Source organism: Dysidea avara, chromosome 2, assembly GCF_963678975.1.
Source record: "Dysidea avara chromosome 2, odDysAvar1.4, whole genome shotgun sequence".
In the NCBI taxonomy this organism is placed as follows: Eukaryota; Metazoa; Porifera; class Demospongiae; order Dictyoceratida; family Dysideidae; genus Dysidea; species Dysidea avara.
This window is the reverse complement of record NC_089273.1, coordinates 29,582,781-29,610,490: the sequence shown is the minus strand read 5'-3', so window position 1 is coordinate 29,610,490 and position 27,710 is coordinate 29,582,781. Positions and strand designations below refer to the sequence as shown.

At 39.3% G+C, this 27,710-nt stretch overlaps 2 protein-coding genes across 2 annotated transcripts in view; both read left to right on the top strand.

The window, feature by feature from the left end:
• Positions 1–27,710, top strand: part of LOC136247038 (death domain-containing ATP nucleosidase-like) — a 103,871-nt gene that overhangs the window by 13,922 nt on the left and 62,239 nt on the right. The window contains exons 2-3 of the mRNA XM_066038637.1: positions 19,402–19,725; positions 20,018–20,062. Of these exons, the coding sequence (XP_065894709.1) occupies positions 19,422–19,725; positions 20,018–20,062 (349 nt within the window). The 5' untranslated portion in view covers positions 19,402–19,421. The remainder of the gene's footprint in view (positions 1–19,401; positions 19,726–20,017; positions 20,063–27,710) is intronic.
• Positions 4,626–5,882, top strand: LOC136247986 (uncharacterized). Its single transcript, XM_066039804.1, has one exon. It carries the CDS (start codon positions 4,626–4,628, stop codon positions 5,880–5,882), a length of 1,257 nt encoding a protein of 418 aa, XP_065895876.1.

Here is a 27,710-nt window from a genome sequence, read left to right as displayed (position 1 = left end):
TTTTGGGAGGCTAGTATGCTTAGAGAGTAGTTTGGAGCGAATCGATGACGAATTTTAGGAGGAGTTTGTATTTGAAGTCTTCGTAGGCCTGGATTTTCTAGCCAGGTGACTAAAGGGCAAGGAAAGATGAAACAAATGCACCTGGGGAAGGCTAGAACCATAATCAGAGCCTCCAGCGAGTTCCGTGGCTTCTTGTAGTAGTAGTGGACATTTAAAGCCAAACATCCGCAACCAACGAATCACCACCTAATCTCCACCAAAATATGCGCCTTCAAACATAGATTAACAGTGTAGCCCTCCGAAGTGCATTCGCCCATAAACCAAGATGTTATGCTTGAAAAACGTGTGTGTGGGCGAGTGGGAATTAGTATATAGATTATGAGCAACTGTATCAAATACATTAGAAAAGTCAAGCAGTACCAGGTCAACCGGATAGTGAGAATCCATTACTTTTAAGATGTCATCTACAAGAAATATTAGTTGAGTATTGCAGGAAAAACCAGGACTAAAACCATGTTAATTAGGGTTGAAGATGTTGTGGGTATTTAGATGTTTCATGTTGCAGTGGAGTATGATGTATTCCATAATTTTGATATTGGTCGGTAATTGGCAGGAGTACTTTTATTACCTTTCTTGAATACCAGAATAATGTTGGCTGTAAGCCAGTCATTTGGTAAGATGCCTGAATTAAGCGACTGGGTGAATATCACTTGTATCACTGAAGCTACTTGCTCTGCACATACTTTGAGGATTCAAGTGGGTATATCATCTGGGCCAGCAGCTTATCATTTGAGATTCTTTAGTAGGGATACAATGCCACTGGTGTTAAATGTTACATGTATGTTGGGCATTGAGGGATACTGGCTGGTAAGTATTACAAGAATGTTGTCATCTTCTCTGGTGAATACTGAGAAAAATTGTTCTCTGAGTACTTCTGCTTTACTGTAGATGATGCTGTAATTTTCAAGCTATTATTGACTTCAAGTGATGCTACTGACTGATCATTTGTTAGCTTAGACACTCACCAACTAGCACACCAAGTTTTGTAGGATTTCCTTAAGGACTGTGTATTTGGTAAGGCATTAAGTCTATGTCCAAATTGCATGATGTTTTGGCCAAAAGTACCTATTTTCAGATTACACCGCAGTATGACCATTGTAAACCTTGCAGTTATTATCAAGAAATGAAGGCACAGGTGAATGCGAACCATATATTGCCTCACGTTTATGAGATTAGAAACTAAGGGAGGTGGGCATAGCTGGTGGTGGCATAGCATAGTGATTACCACTCCAAGTTTACTACCTAGAAATTCCAGGAGCAATTCCCAAAACTTTTGCAGTTTCGTTTCTTTTTTCATTTCAGTAGTCCTTTACCTGAGTTTTATTATTCACATGACTGCTGAAACAATAGCAATGTTCCAGCATAGTTAAACAACTGGATCTAGTAGGTAGTTACAAAGCCTGCTGCTACAACATGACTCGATGAAACAAACTGCTTTCTCAGCTTGGCATAAGCAAAATGACCGAAGTAAAGAGTGTATTAAAGTTTTGAATTTCCATTGCACAGCTTGTATAAGAATCATCCTGATCCACGTATATCGTTTCTTTATCAACAGTGTTCAGCTGTAAAACTAAAGTTATTGAATGATGATGATTAATTGTAGACATAAAGTTATCCTTCTGTATAAATACATAAATCCAGCAATTGTCCTTGCAATGTCGATCAACTTTAAACAGAAATACCTTGTTATTTGATACTAGTCCAATGATTATATTCCCACCATAACCAATTAAAACCTTATCATTCAATAACTTTCTTGTGATCATCTCAGCCTACCTGTTTGCACAACTTCCGATTTTTTTTGTTTTCTCGGAACTGTCTGAGGAATGAATCACCAAAGTTTCATCCTTCTGTGGTGAGTGGTTTGGAAAAATAACACTAGACAATAGGAAGAGCAAGAAAATCGATTTGTACACCGACTATACTGAAAATAAACTACAGGCACTAACATTCAGAGCCAGTCTCCAATGTTGTGATTTGACTTAAAATGTTCACCATATACTAGCAAGGTGTATAGTGTTAGTCCTGTAGTCACTTACACATAGGACCATTACTCAGAGAAGGAAGACTCAAATTGATTAAAACTATACACCATATTATTCTCCTGCTCATAAAGAGTTTGTAAATCTTTGTTTCATTCTGTAGTCCCAACAGTATGCATGTTATGTGTGTTTGTTTATGATGCAGTGACAAGACTGTCACCATTTCTTCAACTAAACTGCCTTCACACCCGAGACACTTAAGCCAGGCAACTATGTATGGCTATAGTCAAATCACTATAACTTTTGAAGTGTTACGTTGATTCATTACTGTGCAATTTATGCTGTTCTACTCATGATGTAATTAGGATTAAAATAACACCTTGGATTATCCCTTGCATTAAATTGTAACTTGTAATGTAAGCAACTTTTCATACTTTAGATTTGTTAAGTTATCCATAATTTGCTTCTGTTGACTTGCAATAAGATTCATTTGCTTACCTTTAATGAGGGGTAGATAACAACTTAGATTTTCATAAGTCACCTCTAAAATTATTTCTAAAAATGAGAAAATCATTGCCTGAAATTTTGTACATTTGAAAGATAAAAGTTGATGATTGAACAGATGTAATGGTAGTTTACAAAATTGTACAGAGATTTAGAATAAGGGATTTTGTAATTTGAAATTACTAAATTTTACATAGTTTCCAATTTCGGAACCTTCCGAAATGTAATCACATAAGTCCTACATGGTCTGGTTTGAAATTTAATGGCCGAGGGGTAAATAACAAGCTAAATTGTCTGTGAAATTTCAAAGATAAAAATACAGTATGTGTGCTCATACTTTATTAATCAAGTTCTTTTTCTCCGTATGTAATGAGCATAATTACACACTATTACAGCAATTCGAAGTGTTCACGTGACAAAATAAATAAAAATGAAGTCACTTCCGGGATCCGGAGTATATAAACTGCCACGTGTTCAATTGACCCGGCTTTTTATATTACTGTGACAGCACTTCGACTATCGTCTCCGCGCTCAAGTTAAAAGTCACGCCGACCATGACTGATCCAACGGAGAAGACAACCGAAACGCTACTGCAGGATCTACTACGAAGGTGTCATCGCTCCAACAGGAAGTTTCCGACCTAAAGAAGAATGACAACATGAAGCAACAACAGTCTCGCAAGAGGCCTCGCGATGGCGACGGTCTACAGAGCCAGCTAATCCATCGCGATGGCAATGACAATAATGACCACAATCTCGATGAGGGGAGCGATAGTGACCCAGAACCGGAGATTGAGGATCCAAGCCTGCCTTCTGACTCTGGCACAACAGGAAGCGTCTCACTGTCTGAAGAGGGGGAAGCCTTCTTTGAGACCATCTTCTCCAAAAGGATGGAGTATGCAACTCAGAAGGCAAAGGTGGCCAAATATAGCCAACCAGACTCTAGATGGACCAAATGTCCACAGTTGGATCCAGTGGTAGAGGGTATACTCTCCTCAGAGGCCCTCAAGCAGGACAAAGTGGCCTATAAGTCACAAGAATTGTAGCTGGAAGCAGCCGGTCCTTTGGCAGCCATCCTGGAAGGAACCAGCGAAGGCAACCTAACTCTTCCTGAGGCTATCCCTATGATACAAGCCTCCCTGGTGCTGATGGGGGATGCCTCACTACACCAGTCTACCCTCCGGCGACACCCTCCAGCGACAAACTCTCCTGCAACACTTCAATCCCCAAATGAAGAAACTCATGAATGAACAGGATTTCAAGAACAGTCAGCCCTACTTGTTTGGAGAAAACTTTGGTCAGAAAGCCAAGGAGAAGCTCGAGTCAGCTGCAGCCCTACGGAAAGTGGTGTACTCACAGACATCCAAGAAAAATACGGGTTTTCATGGAGGCCACTCCCGCAAACCACACCGGGGCTACATGAGCGGCCGCCCAAACAACTCAGGCCCTGGAAAATACAAGAAGAGGAGCCACCAAGGAGCAGCACCAGCAGAGGAAAAGGAATGACTAGAAACTATAAACAGTGTGTTAACACCTTGTGCAAAAACTTTAATAAACGTTGTGAACCCTACCCCTTCACCACACACTTCACTGACACACCATATAAAGGTGTTGATAGACCAGATGGATTTGCAAATAAGCAATCCAAACCTGGCAGGAAGACTAGCTCTGTATGAGCCAAATTGGTAACACATAACACAAGACCAATGTGCAATAACAGGGTACAAACTAGAGCTTACCCAAATGCCACACCAAGTAAGGCCAAGCCAAGAGATTTCATACTCACAGGAAGAGCATGCTAAAATCTCTCAGGAGATCAGGGAGCTCCAGACCAAAGGAGCCATAGTAGAAGCTCCTCCCACCCAAATCAGCTTTGTCTCCCAAATCTTCTTGGTGGAGAAGAAAGGGGAGGACTGAGGCCAGTGATAAACCTCAAGGGCCTCAACAACTTTGTGAAGATGGAGCACTTCAAAATGGAAGGCCTCCATATTCTCCCAGGCTTGATTCAGAGGATGGACTGGATGGTGAAATTGGACCTGAAAGATGCATACCTTCAGGTACCAATTCACAAGGAACATTAATGTCTCTTCCAGTTCCAATGGGAACACAAGATCTACCAATTTGTGTGCCTCCCATTCGGGCTGACATCAGCACCCCGAGTATTCACAAAGATATTGAAACCAGTGGTGGGGATGCTTCGACAAATGGGAATTCGTCTGATTATATATATCTGGACGACATCTTAATTATGCACCATTCGAGGGAAGAGCTGACATTGCTCATTCCCTTAGTATGCCAGTTTCTCCAGGCCCTGGGACTGATAGTCAACCTGGAGAAATCTCAACTCACCCCCAAACAGGAGATAGAGTTCCTGGGATTCCTTGTGAACTCAGCCTCCTTCCACTTAGCCTTCCCACCAGAGAAGATGAGGAAGATCCAGCAGGATGCTCGAACCCTCATACAATGCCAATCAGTCTCAATAAGAGACCTGGCCAGGTTTGTGGGGAAGGTGTCAGCCTCGACAAAGGCCATTTGGCAAGCCCCCTTACATTGCAGGGCTCTACAGACTATGATAAATTCGGTGAATGAGGAAGACCACTCCCTGGTGAGCAGAGTATCAAGGTTCAATGTCAACCTCCAGCTCACTACACAAGCCATGAGGGACTTGCACTGGTGGATAGCTCTGGACAGAGGCTCCCTGATGGTCTCAACCCTGTTACCTCGAACCCCAGACTTGATAACCGAGTCCGACGCTTCCAATATGGGTTGGGGAGCACGTCAAGGGGAGATTCGGACAGGGGGCCAGTGGTCAAGGACAGAGTCCTCGAATCATATCAACCATCTAGAGCTCCTAGCAGCTTTCTTGGCATTCCAATGTTTCACGAAGGAGAAGTCCAACCTTACCATTCAGCTGAAGTTGGACAACATAACGGCAGTATCCTACATAAACAGGATGGATGGGACACATTCCCAACCTCTTTGCAATCTGTCAATTGCCATATGGGACCGGAGTCTGCAGCAAGGCATATACCTAATTGTGGAACATCTGCCAGGGAAGCAGAATGTAGTAGCAGACGAGGAGTCCAGAACAGTGAGAGACAGGTGCGACTGGATGTTGAACCCCAACATCTTCAACAGAATTCAGTCCCAGATGGGACCTTGCAAAATAGACTTGTTTGCATCTCGCCTGACACAGCAGTTACCGAGGTACTACAGTTGGAGACCAGATCCAGAGGCAGAGGGGACAGATACCTTCAGCCAGGACTGGTCGACAAGCAAGGGATATGCCAACCTACCATGGTGTCTGATACCCAGATGTCTGTCTCAAATGAAATGACAACGGGCCAGACTGATCGTGATAACTACACTTTGGAGGACTCAACCATGGTTTCCAACCATTCTGGGAGTGCTGGAGGACTATCCTCGCCTATTAACTTCTCAGGAGGACCTGATACTGCTCCCAACAGATCAGGAGTTCATCATGAATCAGGGAGTTCCCGAACTAGTTGCAAGGCCCATCTCAGGGAATCCTTCAAATCACGAGGAATTTCTTCACAAGCTTCAGACCTCCTTTTGTCCTCCTGGAGGACAAAGACACAATCAAACTACAACTCTCTGTTTGCCAAATGGGCAGATTGGTGTCAGCAAAGGGATAGGAATCCCACTACTGGACCTATAGAGGATGTGGTAAATTTTCTAGCTAACCTTTATAAGGAGGGGTACAAATACCGTTCCCTCAATGCCTATCGCTCAGCAATCTCCTCAGTCCATACTAAGGTGGATGGTCAACCAGTGGGACAGCACCCACTGATCTCAAGAGTGCTTAAAGGGGCATTCAATGAGAGACCTCCTCTGCCCAGATTCTCTACCTTCTGGGATGTTGGAGTGGTACTAAGATACCTGAAGGACCAGAGTGCGAACAAAGAACTTTCCTTTCGTTCTCTTACCCTCAAAGCGGCAATGCTTTTGGCTTTGACTAGACCCTCAAGATCAGTTGACCTTAGCAAGCAGGACATAAGTAGCCAAACCTTCACTGCAGAGGGCTTGTTGTTTAAGCCTCAACATTTGTCTTAGCAAAGAAGACCAGTCAAGCCTCTGGCTGACTTCTTTTTCCCCATATTTCGAGAGGACCCGTCCATTTGCCCTGTTGTCACAATTCAGGATTATGAGAAGAGAACTCTTGAGTTCTGTGTATCTACGACAAGTAAAGATACAAGGAAAACTACCCTTTTTATTTCCTGGATTGGAAGCACGACCCAGTTACCAGCAGCACTATTGCTAGGTGGCCGAAAACATGCTTACAGGAGGCTGGTATAATAACAGATATATTCAAGGCTCACTTATTAGAGGAGCAGCAGCATTTAAAGCTGCTTGTTCAGGGGTTATAATCTCAGAGATCTTACAGGCCACAGATTGGTCATCTGAGAGCACCTTCCAAAGGTTTTACCATCGCCCATCTGATGACAAGGATCAGTCCACATATAGGAGAGTTGTTTTGTCATCAGTGGAGGCTTCAAACTTACATATTGATATCGAAACGGAGCCTTCCGAAATGTAATTTCCGAATGGCTCAGGGCATGTAATGCCTGCATGCTATTAGGAATTACATGAGGAAGGTGAAGTTGAAATATCAATATGTCCCCCCCATATTGTACCCTCCCTATAGTTATGTAACAAACTACATCATTTTTCTTGCAGATTGTAACACAAGAGTATGGATCAGTCATTCATTCATTCACTAGTTACTACAAAAGAGCCGGATCGATTGAACACGTGGCAGTTTATATACTCCGGATCCCAGAAGTGACTTCATTTTGATTTATTTTGTCACGTGAACACTTCGAATTGCTGTAATAGTGTGTAATTATGCTCATTACATATTGATATTTCAACTTCACCTTCCTCATGTAATTCCTAATAGCATGCAGGCATTACATGCCCTGAGCCATTCGGAAATTAAACGGTAGTGTCTAATCACTGGACTGGAATACTGGAAAGGACTACTGGACTGATATTTTATTTGGTTTTACACATTTTAAAGGGTGGGGTTATTGTACAATTGGGTGACTATTTCAGCACTGAGTGGTGAATATGATCCTCAAGGTAGCTGTGATAGGCCAAATGGGTTCAATTATATGTATTCTATTCACTGCTTGATGGTATCTACTCTACTGTATAGCAGATACTGACTTGTAGTTATACCCAAAAATGTTTCTCTCACTCTTAGGCACAAGTGATTATTGTGATCAAGACACACAGTAGTGTGTTGTGCAGCCCAAGAAGCCGGCGCGCAACACCCGTGAGTATTTTGACAGGAAGAACGAAAACGCAATACTCGCACCTCCGTAGCTCTGTGCTGCCTCGATGAAACAAGATGATGTTTGCTGTGTAAACTCCCTTCAACTTCAGTACTCCACATTCCAAATTTGAGCGAAATCACTTCAAGTGTTCCCGAGATATGCAACTTTAAAATTTGGCTTAGTTTCTTTGTTTTGTTTTATTTTTTTTCTTTTTCTTCCTCTTTTCGCACACTTACAAAACCGCTATAAAACGCAGACGCAATATCCGATTGCCTTGACATTTGGCACACAGACGGGGGGGGGGGGGGGGGGATGGGGGGTATAAAGGCGCATCTCTGTACCAACTTTGGCTGGAATACGATAAACAGGCAAAGAGTTATTAGCAATTATGGCGCATCTCTGTACCAACTTCGGCTGGAATACAATAAACAGGCAAAGAGTTATTAGCAATTATTCACGAAAAATAATACCAATATGTTGTCACGCCTACAGGTTAAACCGCTTACGGGAAGAAGAAGAAAATCGGTGGGTGAAGAGGTTAACTATTGAACCTCAAACCTTTTGTGGTTTGAAAGAAATCAAGCTAAAAACCAGGAAAATACAACGAAGAAACCAACAGTGTGTAACAGTTATGCAATCGAGATTAACTAATAAAAAAAACGGCTACTTTCCACGCCCACCAGAAAAACCGCTTGGGGCAATGCTTTGAAATTCGCTGTACAGATGGAGTAATCATCTTAGAAAGGATCTAGAAGAATTAGATTTAAAGCCACAGAGTTATAACACGAAATCTAACTTGGTGTAGCAAGTGCGAGATCGAGATACTCTAATAGAGCAGTCACCTGAAAGAATTTAAAAGATCAGCTAGAAACTAGTAACCTGTATAGAGATAAGCTACAAACAATTCATCCTGTAGAGATATCAGCTAGAAGAAGTTACCTTGTGGGAGTTCAACTACGCAGTTCAGCTAGAAGAAGTCACCTTGTAGAGAGTTCAGCTACAAAGAAACCACCATGTAGAGAGTTCAGCTGCAAACAAATCACCTGTAGAGAGTTCAGCTACAAACAAATTACCCTATAGAAAGATCAGCTAGAAGAAGTCACCTTGTAGAGAGTTCAGCTACTAACTAGTGACCCTGTAGAGACATCAGCTAGAAGTTACCTTGTAGAGAGTTCAGCTACAAACAAATCATCCTGTAGAGAGATCATCAACTAGAATAAGTTACCTTGTAGATAGTTCAGTTACAAACAGTTCATCCTATAGAGAGATCAGCTAGAAGGACTCACCTTGTAGGGTATTCAGTTGCAAAGAAACCATGCACCATGTAGAGTTCTGTAATAAATATATGTATTATATATATATAATTTGTACATTTATTGATAAAATTTAAAGGATTCATCTGCTTCATCTTTTCTTCTTTCCTGTGGAAAAGAAAAAGAGATAGGTTAAAAAAGCCCCAGGTATACAAATACAAAAAGAAGTGAAATCTAATCCAAAATAGCCAAGCTGTAAAAAAAGAGTGCAGCCCTCAAAAAGGCTATGGTGAAAAAAGATGTGAAATCCAAGGTGGCGGCCAAGAAATGGCTGTGATGGTAGGTTAATGGTAAAAGTTTTAATAATAACAATTCAGGTGAATTTTGTGCCAAGACCAAGCGGCACCAAAATTCACCTGAATTGTTGTTATTGAATTTTTACCATTAACCTACCATCACAGCCATTTCTTGGCTGCCGCCTTGGATTTCACATCTTTTTTCACCATAGCCTTTTTGAGGACCGCACTCTTTTTTTACAGCTTGGTTGTTTTGAATTAGATACTACTTTCTATAACATATATGGTCTGTGTAAATACGCAAACTAGATCCCATCACATAACTGATTATATTTCTTTACTGAAATGAAATGTCTGCATTCTGTTAACTATATTACAGTGCCATTTAACTAGGAGTAGAAAATTGCATGGTCATAGCACAACGGCATACAGTACGTAAAGTAGGTAAATTTAATGTGCACACAGTTACATACTATGGACTAATCACCAATTAACAATATACGAATGTTATAGAAAGTAGTATCACAATAATCACGTGTGCCTAAGAGTGAGAGAAACATTTTTGGGTATACCTACATGTCAGTATCTGCTATACAGTAGAGTAGATACTGTCAAACAGTGAATAGAATACATTTAATTGAACCCATTTGACTTATTACAGCTAGCACTGGTACCTGCCCTATGGTGCAGACTGTTTACAATGAGTCATGTACGTGCACTTTACACTAAGTTTAATCTTATAGCTATCTAGTGACAAAAAATCCTACACAGCATTGGAAATCCAAGTATAAGACATCACTTGTCTATACTGTAAACATATACTGTAGGTAATATAATTATGCTTCAAGGCACACATTGAGTAAAGAATGTAGCACCAATAAGGTTCGTAGTATATTGTGCATACCTAGAGTGTTTACCATTAGTGTTGCACCGATATCCAAATTAGCCGATTATTCCGATAACCGATATTAAGCAACAGAATTAGCCGATACCGATAACCGATCCGATATACACTAATAACACTAACACTCATCTCATCATTATTAAATGGCTCATATTAGTGACATAACCATTGATATACAGCTCATTCTAGGCTAAAATGTAAAGTTAGATGTATACCACAAGTAAAAGTTACTCATGGTAAACAGGTTTTAAGTACATTTTACTACTGCCATACAGTTGAGACAAGTGGCTGGTACTACATAGAAACCTAAAAACCTCAGTTTATTGTTGGGCATGGCCTAAACCCTGACAATTTATTATGGGCATGGCTTGTAGTCACTGCTAAACCATTAACACATAACTTAATTAAAATGCCAAATAACTTATGTCTAGCCTCCCCCACATCATTATACTACACAGCGCAGTGGAGATTAACATCGGCCTTGATATTTAATCAAAACCGATTAATCAGCTAGTAGCCAATATCGGCCCGATACCGATTATCGGTGCAACACCATTTACCATACAAGTACAAATGATGCTGGTAGTCCATTATGTACACTATATATGTAAAATCACTTAAAATGCTGACAACAAAGACATGAAGCTGTACATACTGTTGTAGCATTGGTACTTGCAGCACTTGCCGTACTGTGTATGTTACATGCTAAGGCCTGTGTGCAGAACCATGTCCACATTAACTGCATGAGCAATGGGAGCCAAGCATTAAACATCAGTGCCATTCATGTAACTAAGTGTAGGTGATGTCACTTTTAAAGAGCGTGAGCTGTGTGTAGCTAAGCCTTGCATTATCCCACATGTTTACCACAAAGGTGAAAACTATAAATGCAGTGCTTGTAGTAACTGTCATACAGCCACACAGGTAATGGCACCATTAAAGATTCTACGTGACATTTGACTTACTGACTATAAAAAGGAATGAATTTGTACATAATGCAGCATGTAACATCAACGTACAGTGCCCTACAGCACTGGTTCCTGTCCTTTGGCACAGGAGTTTCACATGTTATGCATTGAAGTAAGGTGATAGATTGTTGTGACTGATACCTGTGGATTCCTTATACATGCCATTAGTTATACTATTAAATTCTGTATTCTTAATGATATCTTATTCTTATTAAAGCTTTACAGTGGTCAGCACTGAAGGTCTGATAGCAACATGTGTCGCATACTTCAGATTACCTAACCTATGTAACAAACTGAAACTTGAGACTATACAATTACTTAACCTAGCTAACAATTATGTGAAACAAAATATGGGTGAAAGCATTGGAGTAATACAAAAACACTTGAAATAAAATTCAATGTTGAAACAGGTAAGCGGTCCCCTGTGAGAGAATAATGGTATGCCATATTATGTGCATTAAAGAACACATACATGTAACAGAAAAAAGGTATAACCGAAAACGCAATGTACCAAAAAGGTTGTTAAAGCAAAAAAAAAAAAGTTTTAACTGAAAAGTTGTAACCAAAGAGGTTGGAAGCAAATAAAAGTTGTAACCAAAAAGGTCAGGTAAGAAGAAGAAAATGCTATCACGAGGATTTGATCTGGGGACAGAACCCTTATAAGTTCCACACCCTACCGCTTTGAACAAATGTGCTCTGTGGTTTCTTTTAGCCTATGTATAGGTTAGGAACCTAGACCGAGGCTCTTCGTGGTTTCAGAAACCGAGCGAAGTGAGTTTTCTAAAACACGAAGAGCTGAGGGCGTGGTTCCTAACCGACTTAGAAAATGTGGACGTCATATATATATCAAGATACACAGTAGTGTGTCGTGCGGCCCAAGAAGCCGGCGCGTAACACCCGTGAGTATATTGACAGGAAGAAAGAAAACGCAATTTTCGCACCTCCGTAGCTCTGTACTGCCTTGATGAAACAAGACGATTTTTGCTGTGGACATGCCCTCTAGCTGCAGCACTCCACATTCCAAATTTGAGCGAAATCGCTTCGCGCGTTCCCGAGATATGCGACTTCAAAAATTGGTTCAGTTTCTTCATTTTTTTTCTTCTTATTTTTCTTTTTCATGTCGCACACTTACAAAAACTACTATAAAACGCGAACACCAGATCCATTGCCTTGAAATTTGGCACACAGAAGGGGATATAAAGGCGCATCTCGGTACCAAATTTGGCTGGAATACGATAAACAGGCAGAGTTATGAGCGATTATTCACGAAAAATAACACCAATATGTTGTCACGCCTACAGGGTAAACTGCGTATGGGAAGAAGCTGAAAATTGGTTGGTGAATAGGTTAACTATTGAACCTCAAACCTTTTGTGGTTTGAAATAAATCGAGCTAAAAACCAGGAAGATATAACGAAAAAACCAACAGTGTGTAACAATTACGCAATCGAGATTAGCTAATAAAAAACGACTGCTTGCCACGCCTACCAGATAAACCGCTTGGGGTAATGCTTTGAAAATCGTTGTACAGATGGAGTAATCATCTTAGAAAGGCTCATCAATGGTGTAGAAGAATCAGACTTAAAGCCACAGAGTTATAACACGAAATCCAACTTGGTGCAGCAAGTGCGAGATCGAGATACTCTAATAGAGCAGTCATCCTAATAGAGCAGTCACCCTGAAGAGAATTCAAGTGATCAGCTAGAAACAAGAAACCTGTATAGAGATCAGCTACACACAAGTCACCCTGTAGAGAGATCAGCTAGAAGAAGTTACTTTGTAGGGAGTTCATGCAACTATGGAAAGAGATAGTTCAGCTAGAAGAAATCACCTTGTAGAGTTCAGCTACAAAGAAACCACCATGTAGAGAGTTCAGCTACAAACAAATCGCCCTGTGGAGAGATCAATAGAAGAAGTTACCTTGCAAGAGTTCAGCTACAAAGAAACCATCATGTAGAGAGTTCAGCTACAAACAAATCTCCCTGTAGAGAGATCAGCTAGAAGAAGTTACCTTGTAGAGAGTTCAGCTTCAAACAAATCACACTGTAGAAAGATCAGCTAGAAGAGGTCACCTTGTAGAGAGTTCAGTTACAAGGAAACCACCATGTAGAGAGCTCAGCTACCAACTAGTGACCTTGTAGAGACATCAGTTAGAAGAAGTTACCTTTTAGAGAGTTCAGCTACAAAGAAACCATTCTTTAAAGAGCTCAGCTGCAAACAAATCACCTATACAGAATTCAGCTACAAACAAATCACCCTGTAGAAAGATCAGCTAGAAAAAGTTACCTTGTAGAGAGTTCAGTTACAAAGAAACCACCATGTAGAGAATTCAGCTACAAACTAGTGACCCTGTAAAGACATCAGCTAGAAGAAGTTACCTTGTAGAGAGTTCAGCTACAAAGAAACCATTATTTAAAGAGCTCAGCTGCAAACAAATCACCTATACAGAATTCAGCTACAAACAAATCACCCTGTAGAAAGATCAGCTAGAAAAAGTTACCTTGTAGAGAGTTCAGTTACAAAGAAACCACCATGTAGAGAATTCAGCTACAAACTAGTGACCCTGTAAAGACATCAGCTAGAAGAAGTTACCTTGTAGAGAGTTCAGCTACAAAGAAACCATTATTTAAAGAGCTCAGCTGCAAACAAATCACCTATACAGAATTCAGCTACAAACAAATCACCCTGTAGAAAGATCAGCTAGAAAAAGTTACCTTGTAGAGAGTTCAGTTACAAAGAAACCACCATGTAGAGAATTCAGCTACAAACTAGTGACCCTGTAAAGACATCAGCTAGAAGAAGTTACCTTGTAGAGAGTTCAGCTACAAAGAAACCATTATTTAAAGAGCTCAGCTGCAAACAAATCACCTATACAGAATTCAGCTACAAACAAATCACCCTGTAGAAAGATCAGCTAGAAAAAGTTACCTTGTAGAGAGTTCAGTTACAAAGAAACCACCATGTAGAGAATTCAGCTACAAACTAGTGACCCTGTAAAGACATCAGCTAGAAGAAGTTACCTTGTAGAGAGTTCAGCTACAAAGAAACCATTATTTAAAGAGCTCAGCTGCAAACAAATCACCTATACAGAATTCAGCTACAAACAAATCACCATGTAGAGAGATCAGCTAGAAGAAGTTATCTTGTAGATAGTTCAGCTACAAACAAATCACCCTGTAGAGAGATCAGCTAGAAGAAGTTAACTTGTAGAGAGTTCAGCTACAAAGACACCATCGTTTAGAGAGTTCAGCTTCAAACAAATCACCTGTAGAGAGTTCAGCTACAAACAAATCTCCCTGTAGAGAGATCAGCTAGAAGAAGTTACCTTGTAGAGAGTTCAGCTACAAACAAATCACCCTGTAAAAAGATCAGCTAGAAGTCATCTTGTAGAAAGTTCAGTTACAAAGAAACCACCATGTAGAGAGTTCAGCTACAAACTAGTCACCTTGTAGAGACATCAGCTAGAAAAGTTACCTTGTAGAGAGTTCAGCTACAAAGAAACCATTCTGTAAAGAGCTCAGCTGCAAACAAATCACCTGTACAGAATTCAGCTACAAACAAATCACCCTGTAGAGAGGTCAACTAGAAGAAATTACCTTGTAGATAGTTCAGCTACAAAGAAACCACCATGTAGAGAGTTCAGCTGCAAAGAAATCACCCTGTAGAAAATTCAGCCACAAACAAATTGCCCTGTAGAAAGATCAGTTAGAAGAAGTTACCTTTTAGAGAGTTCAGCTACAAAGAAACCATTCTGTAAAGAGCTCAGCTGCAAACAAATCACCTGTACAGAATTCAGCTACAAACAAACCACCCTGTAGAGAGATCAGCTAGAAGAAGTTACCTTGTAGAGAGTTCAGCTACAAACAAATCACTCTGTAGAGAGATCAGTTAGAAGAAGTTACCTTGCAGAGAGTTCAGCTACAAAGAAACCATCATGTAGAGAGTTCAGCTGCAAACAAATCACCTATAGAGAGTTCAGCTACAAACAAATCACCCTGTAGTGAGATCAGCTAGAAGAAGTCACCTTGTAGGGAGTTCATGCAACTATGGAAAGAGATAGTTCAGCTAGAAGAAATCACCTTGTAGAGTTCAGCTACAAAGAAACCACAGAGTTCAGCTACAAACAAATCGCCCTGTAGAGAGATCAATAGAGGAAGTTACCTTGCAGAGAGTTCAGCTACAAAGAAACCATCATGTAAAGAGTTCAGCTGCAAACAAATCACCTGTAGAGAGTTCAGCTACAAGCAAATCTCCCTGTAGAGAGATCAGCTAGAAGAAGTTTCCTTGTAGAGAGTTCAGCTTCAAACAAATCACACTGTAGAAAGATCAGCTAGAAGAAGTCACCTTGTAGAGAGTTAAGTTACAAAGAAACCACCATGTAGAGAGCTCAGCTACAAACTAGTGACCTTGTAGAGACATCAGCTACAAGAAATTACCTTGTAGAGAGTTCAGCTACAAAGAAACCATTCTTTAAAGAGCTCAGCTACAAACAAATCACCTATACAGAATTCAGCTACAAACAAATCACCCTGTAGATAGATCAGCTAGAAGAAGTTACCTTGTAGAGAGTTCAGTTACAAAGAAACCATTCTGTAAATAGCTCAGCTGCAAACAAATCACCTATACAGAATTTAGCTACAAACAAATCACCCTGTAGAGAGATCAGCTAGAAGAAATCATCTTGTAGATAGTTCAGCTACAAACAAATCACCCTGTAGAGAGATCAGCTAGAAGAAGTTAACTTGTAGAGAGTTCAGCTACAAAGAAACCATCATTTAGAGAGTTCAGCTTCAAACAAATCACCTGTAGAGAGTTCAGCTACAAACAAATCTCCCTGTAGAGAGATCAGCTAGAAGAAGTTACCTTGTAGAGAGTGCAGCTACAAACAAATCACCCTATTGAAAGATCAGCTAGAAGAAGTACCTTGTAGAAAGTTCAGTTACAAAGAAACCACCATGTAGAAGTTCAGCTACAAACTAGTGACCTTGTAGAGACATCAGCTAGAAAAGTTACCTTGTAGAGAGTTCAGCTACAAAGAAACCATTCTGTAAAGAGCTCAGCTGCAAACAAATCACCTGTACAGAATTCAGCTACAAACAAATCACCCTGTAGAGAGATCAGCTAGAAGAAATTACCTTGTAGATAGTTCAGCTACAAACAAATCACCCTGTAGAAAGATCAGTTAGAAGATGTTACTTTGTAGAGAGTTCAGCTACAAAGAAACCATTTTGTAAAGAGCTCAGCTGCAAACAAATCACCTGTACAGAATTCAGCTACAAACAAATCACCCTGTAGAGAGATCAGCTAGAAGAAGTTACCTTGTAGATAGTTCAGCTACATACAATTCACCCTGTAGAGAGAGCATCTAGAAGAAGTCACCTTGTAGAGTGTTCAGTTACAAAAAAACCACCATGGAGATTTCTGTAATCAATATAATATTATGTATTATGTATATAATTTGTACATTTACTGATAAAATATTTAAAGTACATCTACTTCATCTTTTCTTCTTCCTGTGGTAAAGAAAAAAAGCATAGGTTAAAAAGTCCCAAAGCTGGCCATAGGCCGGCTTTGGGGTATACAAATACAAAAAGAAATGAAATCTAATCCAAAACAGCCAAGCTGTAAAAAAGTGTGCGGCCCTCAGAAAGGCTATGGTGAAAAAAGATGTGAAATCCAAGGTGGCGGCCAAGAAATGGCTGTGATGGTAGGTTAATGGTAAAAATTTTAATAATGACAATTCAGGTGAATTTTGTGCCAAGACCAAGCGGCACAAAAATTCACCTGATTTGTCGTTATTAAAATTTTTACCATTAACCTACCATCACAGCCATTTCTTGGCCGCCACCTTGGATTTCACATCTTTTTTCACCATAGCCTTTCTGAGGGCCGCACACTTTTTTTACAGCTTGGCTGTTTTGGATTAGATATATATATCGCTATGTAGGTGGAACCATTGTGGGATTGAGTTATATGTCGTTTCAAAATCGTCACAGTGTTATAACGAGTCATGCAACCAGAGAGAAGATTGAACGTGTTTTCGAATTAAAGCTTGTAGCTAGCTACATTATCGCTGCTTCTGTTAGCTGGTGGATCAAACAAAGGGTGATAGTTACAAAGCCAGCACTACCAAAGGTTTAAAGTAAGTGGTAACATTGTTGTCAATGGTTAATAATACTTGGTCTGGCGCTAGGCCTTCTGTGACTAAGCCAGTATATACACGATTTCACCCCTAGATAATTTTTTTTACAAGAAACAAATAAACATTCTACAAGAAAGCTTACCTATTTATAGGGAGTCCGCTTAAAGTACAGTAAAAGCATATTAAACAGGCTTGAAACACTGACGGGCATTAAATAGAACTCCATTATATTTCTGGAATTCTCCGTTTATGATAGCACTTACAACGTTATAGTCTAGCTCCCATAATCGAATTGGCGTAGGTGTGCTTATAAAAGGAATGGAGTAGGTCAAGCTCTGTTGGTCTATAGGCTATTAGCCTGTATATGCTTTGCAGAGCATGCATAGCAAATCAATGATCGAAAGTGAGATTTGCAATGCTGAGGTCTATCTGCTAGCAGGTTTCTAACTAAGTTAGTTAGAGACCTGCTAGCAGGTTTCTAACCATTTTAGAAACCTACTAGCAGGTTTCTTAATGGTTTTTAAAGACCTCATTATCTGCCAAGGATCAAAGCATACTATGCATAGCATTTTCTAAAAGTTGTTTATAAAGATCAGCTTAAGTTGAATGGAAAGCTGTTTACTTGTGGTTTGCATGCGGTTTACAGAAATAATTCCAACAAGATTTAGGTTACACCCTTGCATTCAACACGCTGTAAACAATGAATGACGGCAGTTGGAAACTTCATTTAAAAACTATACTATTCTTAGATGATGAATGCTTTGTTTGATGTTAAAACCATACTGACTCATGCAGTGGTTGGTGAGATAATCGTTGGATGCCATGGAATGCATGACAGACAGATGGACAGCAATTCAGTTTAATATGTGACTGGATATTGGAAAAACGTTCCAAATCGCACATTAGAAGTTTCGAGATAAACGGTTTTAAAGAATTGAAGCCAGCATAACTCGCCAGCATAACTCGCCAAGGATAGCAAGCACACATATGAAATTTACACAAAAGATGTATCAATCTGTTACCTTTCAGGCCACGTCCAGTACTTGTAGCTGCTTGTAGAGTTTCCTGCCAAATAAGATAGAAAATCTGAGTAGTTGGATGAGCGAAGTAGTATCACGAGTGCTCACAAAGGGGGTGGGGGGTGGCGGGGAGGGCAAGAGATAGACCTCAAAATGGAGGCAGACCATGATTGGAGTCCAGACACGAGATTATAGGGCTGTGCTGGCTCCTTAGTGGCTGATATGTAGCAAAATCAACAGAGAAAATGTCTGGCCAACATTATAAGGCTGTCCACCAGTAAACCACTGATTCTTGCCAAGCCAGGTCGTTCACAAGGCCTGAAACCGCCATTTGAGCACTCCACACCACCCAGAAAAGACATCTGTTAAAACCAGCCTCGAGTAGTTTGAGTAATACTGAGGGCCAAAACTAGTAGTACGATAGTGTAGCTATTCACTGGTGGTGTTAGTTTGATTTTGCCTGATGTGCAATTTGGATCAGTTTTGTAAAATCTGATCACATATATAGATCACCACTCAGTGCTGAAATCTTGTCACAAGTCACCCAAATATACAGTAACTCCACCCTTAAAAATGTGTAAAATCAAAAAAATGTTAGTCCAGTAGTTCATTCCAGTATTCCAGTCTGGTAGTCCAGTACAGTGATTAGACACTACCGTGATTAAACCAACAATCGAAATTAGAAACATAATGTGAAATTTGAATCATGGATAATGTGAGTGGCCATTATCCTTCGCTTGATAACAAGTAAGCCTCTACTGATACTGTTTCTGTTCCACAAGTAGCCCAGTGAATTAAACATTATTTTAGTTTTAGTGCTAAAGATGTTAAGTTTTCCCACATAATGTCGCCATACATGCCTGTAGTGTGTAAACACACATTCTCCTTAATTTTATGCACCTCTAAAGGTCAAAGCAGCATCCTTATTTTCAGTGCAACTGCTTATGCAAATTGCTATTATAGATTTTGCTTTTATAGTATTATAACAAGAAGATAAAATGCCAACTTCAAAAGAAGTTTTTAAGAAATGTCAAGTAAAACTACTGAAGACTCTACCTATGAAGGATGATGTTTTTGAAAAAATGTTGATAGAGGAAAATTTTTTTTCTGGAGATCAGTTGTCTACTATGCAAGCAAAAGACACATCAGCTAAAAGAACATCATTCCTTCTGGATGACATAATTAACCGTGATGTTGACATGTACTTTCCAAGGCTCCTTGAGGTAATGGAAACATTTGATGGAGATGACAATGGCCCTGTGTCAAAGTTGGCCCGTGAACTCCAAAGTAAATTGGAACCATGTAAGTCACACTAGATTGTTTTATGCAAATGATAATTCAATGTTCTATCTTCAAAATTTCCATGTATGCACACTCCACATTTAGTACCCTACATACAAACCAAAAATCTCCACGATAATTTGGGATATCAAGCCCTTAATATGGTTGACTTACTTTCTTCTATTCATTGCCTACAGTACTTTCTCACACTTATGGTAGCTTGAAAATTGGTTTATATCCATATGTACGTTAAAGTTTGGGAATTTTAATGTGTTTTACTCATATTATGAAGTGAAACCTTTTATTTCTGCAGCAAGTCAACCCAGGAAAAGAAAACTATCAGAATCTGATAGTGTTGGTAAGTGTACAGTGTAGATCAGTGTTATGTTTAAATGTTGTGTGTTGTTATGCGTATGTACGTAATACAACACAGGCCAAGTGACTGCAGGTACATAGGCTGAAAGTGCGTACCAAATTATTTCATAGATGATATATATGAATGCACTTTCATATGAACATGAGTGATTTGTAAATAATAATAATAATAGGTAGTGCACATCCATCCATGTATATAGTGCCCAGTTTTCACAATTGCCTTTCTGTAGAAGAAAATTTGTAGTGCATGAGAACTAAAGGTTGTTATAGGCTTTTATCAACTTTGTGTTACAGTAAGCTTTGCTCTATGTTAGGTGGTTATGTGCTATTGTAGTTTGAAACAGAGTGTAATATGTATGTGGTCTCATAACTTAAAAGTACGCATAATAGCTAATGGGGCATTCTGTTGACAAAATACTTTAATTGAACAGTCACTTTGATTTTTACATAATTAATTGTACAGATACAGCAATTCATGTTCCAATAATCAACACATAACTGTACAAGTTTTGTGAAATTTTGAAATTTTCCACTATTATCCCTAGGGATTGGATGCCCTCAGATTACGCTAACTTGAATGCCACATTAGCAAGACACACGGTAGTGTGTCGTGCGGCCCAAGAAGCCAGCACGCAACACCCGTAAGTTTTTTGACAGGAAGAACGAAACACAATTTTCGCACCTCTGTAGCTCTGTGCTGCCTTGATGAAACAGGGTGATTTTTGCTGTGGACACGTCCGCCAACTTCAGTACTCCACGTGCCAAATTCAAGCGGAATTGCTTCAAGCATTCCCGAGATATGCGACTTCAAAAATTGGCTTAGTTTCTTTGTTTTTTTCCCTTCTTTTTCGTCCTCTTTTCGCACACTTACAAAAAATGCTATAAAATGCAAACGCCTTATCCGATTGCCTTGCAATTTGGCACACAGAGGGGGGATATAAAGGCACATCTTGGTACCAACTGTGGCTGGAATACGATAAACAGGCAAAGAGTTATGAGCGATTATTCACGAAAAATAACACCAATATGTTGTCAAGCCTACAGGGTAAACCGTGTATGGGAAGAAGCTGAAAATCGGTGGGTGAATAGGTTAACTATAGAACCTCAAACGTTTTGTGGTTTGAAAGAAACCGAGCTAAAAACCAGGAAGAAACAATGAAAAAACCAACAGTGTGTAACAATTATGCAATCAAGATTAGCTGATAAAAAAACGACTACTTTCCACACCTACCAGGTAAACCACTTGGGGTAATGCTTTGAACATTGCTGTACAGATGGAGTAATCATCTTAGAAGGGCTCTTCAATGGTGTAGAAGAATCAGACTAAAAGCCACAGAGTTATAACACAAAATCCAACTTGGTGTAGCCAGTGTGAGATCGAGATACTGTAATAGAGCGGTCATCCTAATAGAGCAGTCACCTTGAAGAGAATTCAAGAGATCAGCTAGAAACAAGTAACCTGTATAGAGATCAGCTACAAACAAATCACCCTGTAGAGAGTTCAGCTACAAACAATTCACCCTGTAGAGAGATCAGTTAAAAGAAGTTACCTTGTAGAGAGTTCAGTTACAAAGAAACCACCATTTAGAGAGTTCAGCTACAAACTAGTGACCCTGTAGAGACATTAGCTAGAAGAAGTTACCTTGTAGAGAGTTCAGCTACAAAGAAACCATCATGTAGAGAGTTCAACTACAAACAAGTGACCTTGTAGAGACATCAGCTAGAAGAAGTTACCTTGTAGAGAGTTCAACTACAAAGAAACCATCATGTAGAGAGTTCAGCTGCAAACAGATCACCTGTAGATAGTTCTGCTACAAACAAATCACCCTGTAAAGAGATCAGCTAGAAGAAGTCACCTTGTAGAGAGTTCAGTTACAAAGAAACCACCATGTAGAGCGTTCAGCTGCAAACAAACCACCCTGTAGAGAGTTCAGCTAGAAACAATTCACTCTGTAGAGAGATCAGCTAGAAACAAGTGATCCTGTAGAAAGATCAGCTAGAAGAAGTTACCTTGTAGAGAGTTCAGCTACAAACAATTCACCCTGTACAGAGATCAGCTAGAAGAAATTACCTTGTGAAGAGTTCAGCTACAAACAAATCATCCTGTAGAAAGATCAGCTAGAAGAAGTCACCTTGTGGAGAGTTCAGTTACAAAGACACCACCATGTAGAGAGTTCAGCTGTAAACAAATCACCTGTAGAGAGTTCAGCTACATCCTGTAGAGAGTTCAGCTAGAAGAAGTCACCTTGTAGAGAGTTCGGCTACAAAGAAACCACCATGTAGAGAGTTCAGCTACAAACAAACCAACCTGTAGAAAGATCAGCTAGAAAAAGTTTCCTTGTAGAGAGTTCAGCTACAAAGAAACCATCATGTAGAGAGTTCAGCTGCAAACAAATCACCTGTAGAGAGTTCAGCTACAAACATAGAGAGATCAGCTAAAAGAAGCTACCTTGTAGAGAGTTCAGCTACAAACAAATCACCATGTAGAGAGTTCAGCTGCAAACAAATTACCCTGGAGAAAGTTCAGCTAGAAACAATTCACCCTGTGGAGAGATCAACTAGAAACAAGTGATCCTGTAGAGAGATCAGCTAGAGGAAATTACCTTGTAGAGAGTTCAGCTGCAAACAAATCATCATGTAGAGAGATCAGCTAGAAGAAGTTACCTTGTAGATAGTTCAGCTGCAAACAATTCACCCTGTAGAGAGATCAGCTGGAAGAAGTCACCTTGTAGAGTGCTCAGCTACAAAGAAACCACCATTTAGAGAGTTCTGTAATAAATATATGTACTATATATATATAATTTGTACATTTATTGATAAAATCAGAAATATTTAAAGTATTTAACATCTGCTTCATCTTTTCTTCTTCCTGTGGTAAAGAAAAAAGATAGGTTAAAAAAAACCCCAAAGCTGGCCATAGGCCAGCTTTGGGATATACAAATACAATAAGAAGTGAAATCTAATCCAAAACAGCCAAGCTGTAAAAAAAAGAGTGCGACCCTCAAAAAAGCTATGGTGAAAAAAGATGTGAAATGCAAGGTGGCGGCCAGGAAATGGTTGTAATGATAGGTTAACTGTAAAAATTTTAATAACAACAATTCAGGTGAATTTTGTGCCAAGACCAAGCAGCACCAAACTTCACCTGAATTGTTGTCATTAAAATTTTGACCATTAACCTAACATCACAGCCATTTCTTGGCCACCACCTTCCATTTCACATCTTTTTTCACCATAGCTTTTTTTGAGGGCTGCACTCTTTTTTTTACACATTGGCTGTTTTGGATTAGATATAGCTATACGATGGGCACGAGTGCTCTGCCTGATATAAACATACAAGCCAAAGGGCCTTCAGGCCCGAAGTCAAGTGGGTTTATACAGGCAGAGCACAAGTGTACGTTGTGTAACTGTTATGTACCACTCACTTAATAGATGGAGAGAGTCTCATAAGACATTTGGAACTCTTATAAAGGTCAGGTTTCTAACATCGATTGTGGGTGACATAGCCAAACATTGAGGTGACGTTTCCTCTACAGTACCGCAGCCACCTAAGATATTGAAAGCTAGTACGCTATGGGCATATCACTAACCTGCATTTTCTGTTCAATTCTCATCATGTAGTGCTCAGCATACGTGATCATTCAATCGCCTGTAATGTTTCTCTCCAGCGAAAAAAAAGCAGCTAATAGACGGTTTCAGTAAACAAACCTAATTACTAAATGACACTAGTCTAATTCTTACTATACATACTGGCTAAACTTGAATCTGGTGGCATGGCAAAAACTGGTTGCCACAATTTTTGCGTAATGTTGAGAATATAAGTTTTATTTAGTCATTGTTGAAGTGGATTACAGTTTTACCTAGGTTCAGATGGTACCAGACTAGTAAGGTGTATAAGTACAGTTTTATATAATATTGTGGCCACCACGTTGGCTTTTTCAATTGCCATTGGCTGCTTGGTAAACATTATACATATCGGTGATGTTATGGCCCATAATAGACTTTTACATGGCAGGCTATAAAAGAATTCGAGTGATCTGTGAGGTGCCTTTCCACCTATTAGGTGGGATGTTGTAGTAGTCTCAGCTGCCAGCACGTGTGCAATAGTGCACAAAACTGTAGCCAGTGTAGTGTGTGTATATTGCACTGTGGTCGGTGCATTATAACTTATAACGCACTTTCTGTCATCTGAAACAGTACCAAATACAAATTATAGTGCTGGTGTCCCCTCTGAACTGCCCATGAAGAGTGATACATATCAAGTTTGCCTCTAATGTATGTAAAATAGTTCAGGGCTCCTGGTGATTTTTTTGAGTGTACTGTGAAACTGCCAGTACAACACGGATTTTGTCCTGCCAAAATATAAAATGGACTGGTGCCCAGTTTTAAGATTTCAGTACTCAAGATGCTATAGTCATGCCAAAAGTTTGTAACATAGATTATTGAGAGATAATCTATGGCATGTAACCATGTCATAAAATAATGTATCATACTGTTTCTAGCCAAGTACAACAGTTTTTTAGCTATTAAATGAAACTTTATGCATCCCACAAGTCAAAGGTAACATGGTTTTAACCATCTCACTGCCACAACCGTCATATGGCAGTTTTGATATATAAATGCCCATAGCATCGCATTCCAAGTGTTCTGTAACTTCAGTTGAGCATTTTAGTAGCTCCTGCGCTTATCCTGTAGCGGCCATGCCCTTAAGTGATGGGAACAGGGATGTCCAGTCTCCCGCGCACTCACGTGGAAAGATGATGCAATCACATACTTTCAGAATGTTGATAACAAGTATTGTAGACGGTTCTTTGAAGTGATAATGGCACTATTAATTAAGAGAAACAATAAGGAGAAGGATTATATAGGTTTGAGTGGAGTGTTGCTACCTTTTTACTTCTCGAAACAGTGACCTCATGTCTGTATACGCATGTACAATGCTAGAAAACCAGATTTTGTGATTATCGCTTCAACTGTAAACAGGTTAGTGATGTGTATTGTGCTATTATAAACAGTCCTAGCCTGTAAAGTAGTGAAATTTCACGTTTGGTTTCACTTTGGCTGATTTTTGCACTTCGAAGTTACATAATGGCTTTGTGGTTGCTCTTTTGTAAACAGCAACTCAATAATCGAATTCCTTGTTCTACAACGAGTAAATTGATATATAGTTTTATAGGATTATATGGTGTGTAGGTTATAGCAGTTTAGAAGCAGTAGATTTGGAGGCCTCTACAAATTTGGTGGTGAGGGGGTTAATTAAATAGATGTTGCACATTCATAGCAGACAAGTACAAGTAGGCTGGTGTTCAAACCTCACTGTTTTGGCTTGAGGTAAAGCTTGTGGCCACAAACCATAAACAAAATTAAATATTACTGCCTTTGTAAGGCTGCTTTCTAGCAGCACTGTACTGCATTCTGATTTATCCAGCCACAATGTCCAGACATCAATAAAAGTAACTAGTCAATTTGCAATATTGAGCCCTGTAGTTATTATAATAATTATTGAGAAGGTACGTTTGTGCATTTTTGTGGTTTGAATGAGTTATGCTTCTTATCAGTTCTTTACTATGTAAGTAATGAATTTGTCTGAACATGAATACACTGTTCATTTAGAGCACTTATTGTGCATGTGCATGTGTTTATTTAGAATATATAGTATATGATACTATTATAGATAATATACTGTATGATACTATTATAGATAATATACTATTATAGATAATATACTATTATAGATAATATACTGTATGATACTATTATAGATAATATACTGTATGATAATTATTATGGTGATAGTCTATTAATTGAATGAAGCTGTGACCTAGTCTGGGAAAACCGGTCTAATCGCCCATTTAAAAGTTTCGAGAAATGGTGGTTTCAAGTATTTAGTGTTTTGTAGCTCGCCAATGGATGAAGTTACGTGTACCAATTTTTCACATATTCAATACCAATTTCTTAATTAATTCCAGAGCATCCACTGTACAAGTACCCAACAGCTAAGTTGCTAAGTTTCTTGCTATTTTAATTACTTCTTAAAATGGGGTTGACTGTGTTAGGTAAGCTTCAAAATGGATGGCGGAGGAGGGCAAGGGGCTGTTGAAGGAGTAGGGATGGATTAGGCTATGTTAAGGGCTATTCACATGTCAAAACTGGATATAATGAAAGAATATGTACAGGGCTTTATATAACACCACAGAGCTGTACAGCCATGTGCAGTCATCCCTTGGCTGGCAAGAACTCCATTAGGGCCCCAGACTGCACATGTAGATTGCCGCTGTGCTTGGAAAAAGCAGCCAGCAAAAGCATACCACTCAAGTCTTGCTGAGATTTGTTATGAAATTTGAAAGTTTATTAGTGTAACTTTGTGTTCTTTGGAAAAATCAAATCTGTCATGGGCGATGAGACTGATTTTTCTAAACCCTAAATTAATTGGCTCAGACATTTCACACTATCATCAAATCCTAAGAATGGAACTGCTTGGAAGTCATAGGATTCACTGTAATGGCATAGCATATTCTATACATTCCATATTTACTGCAACATGGTAATTGGGGGCCTGGATTTTAATAACAGTACAACATCACCATGAGTGTTGCCTGAAAATAAAATATGTCACTGAGTACATGCATGTAAGGATATACATATTTATAAATTATAATTATGTATGTTCTTACTGTACTTGTAGTAGTTCGTGTAAAATTAAAAGGTACAGATCAGATATTTTCCAGAGAGCAAAAATATTATGAAATCTGCTTTCTTCAGGTGCTGATCACAAAAAATATTTATACATACTGTAGAGTCTGGTTGTTAAAAGTACACATGTATATTAAGTGCATATTACCTGTTAAGCGTACCTTTTCTTGTACCAAACCATTGTTGATAAGTACATGCGGACAAACACAAAGCTCCTACATGAGATGTAGCTATACAAGGAAATGCTTGAGGTTTGCTAGTAGTGTATAGCACAAAATTTCACAGAGTACAAATCCAAAATACATGCCTATACTATACTTACCAAGCAAAGTGGTTTTCTGTAGTATGCTCTACACAAAGGATTTGGTACATACAACAAAAAACAGCTGCACTCAAAATATTGGTACATAATAAGAAATGCGGTTAAAATTACATCATAAATAAAAATAATAAATAATGTTTGAGAAAACTACAGGGCCTAAGGCTTCACATTCACCAGGAATAGAATCCATGTTGTATGAAGAGACAATCGTATAATGGGCTAGTGTTTTTCATGGAGGTGATAGAAACCGTGCAATGATTCTATTTAATGCCGATCAAAACATTTAGCATGTGATAACCACTACAAAGGAGCTGGATTCAATTACCTATTTAGATGAGTGAACCACTGTTCCTTTGTTTTTGAAAGTGTTGCCAGCTGGCACACTAAGTCTCAAGTCACCATGCCAGCTGCCAGTGGATGTCCTCTGTGAAGCAGGTAGCTAATTAAGGCAGCCACACCATGCCCAACACCAACATGAAGGGAGTTTGCCATGCCAGCTGCACAATAACAAGATTAATAGCGGTATGTTTGTTTGTATTGTTTACTTACATTTTATATATTTTCTGGCTTGCTAGTAGTGCTGTGCGATATCAGAATTTTCATTTCGATATGATATTGA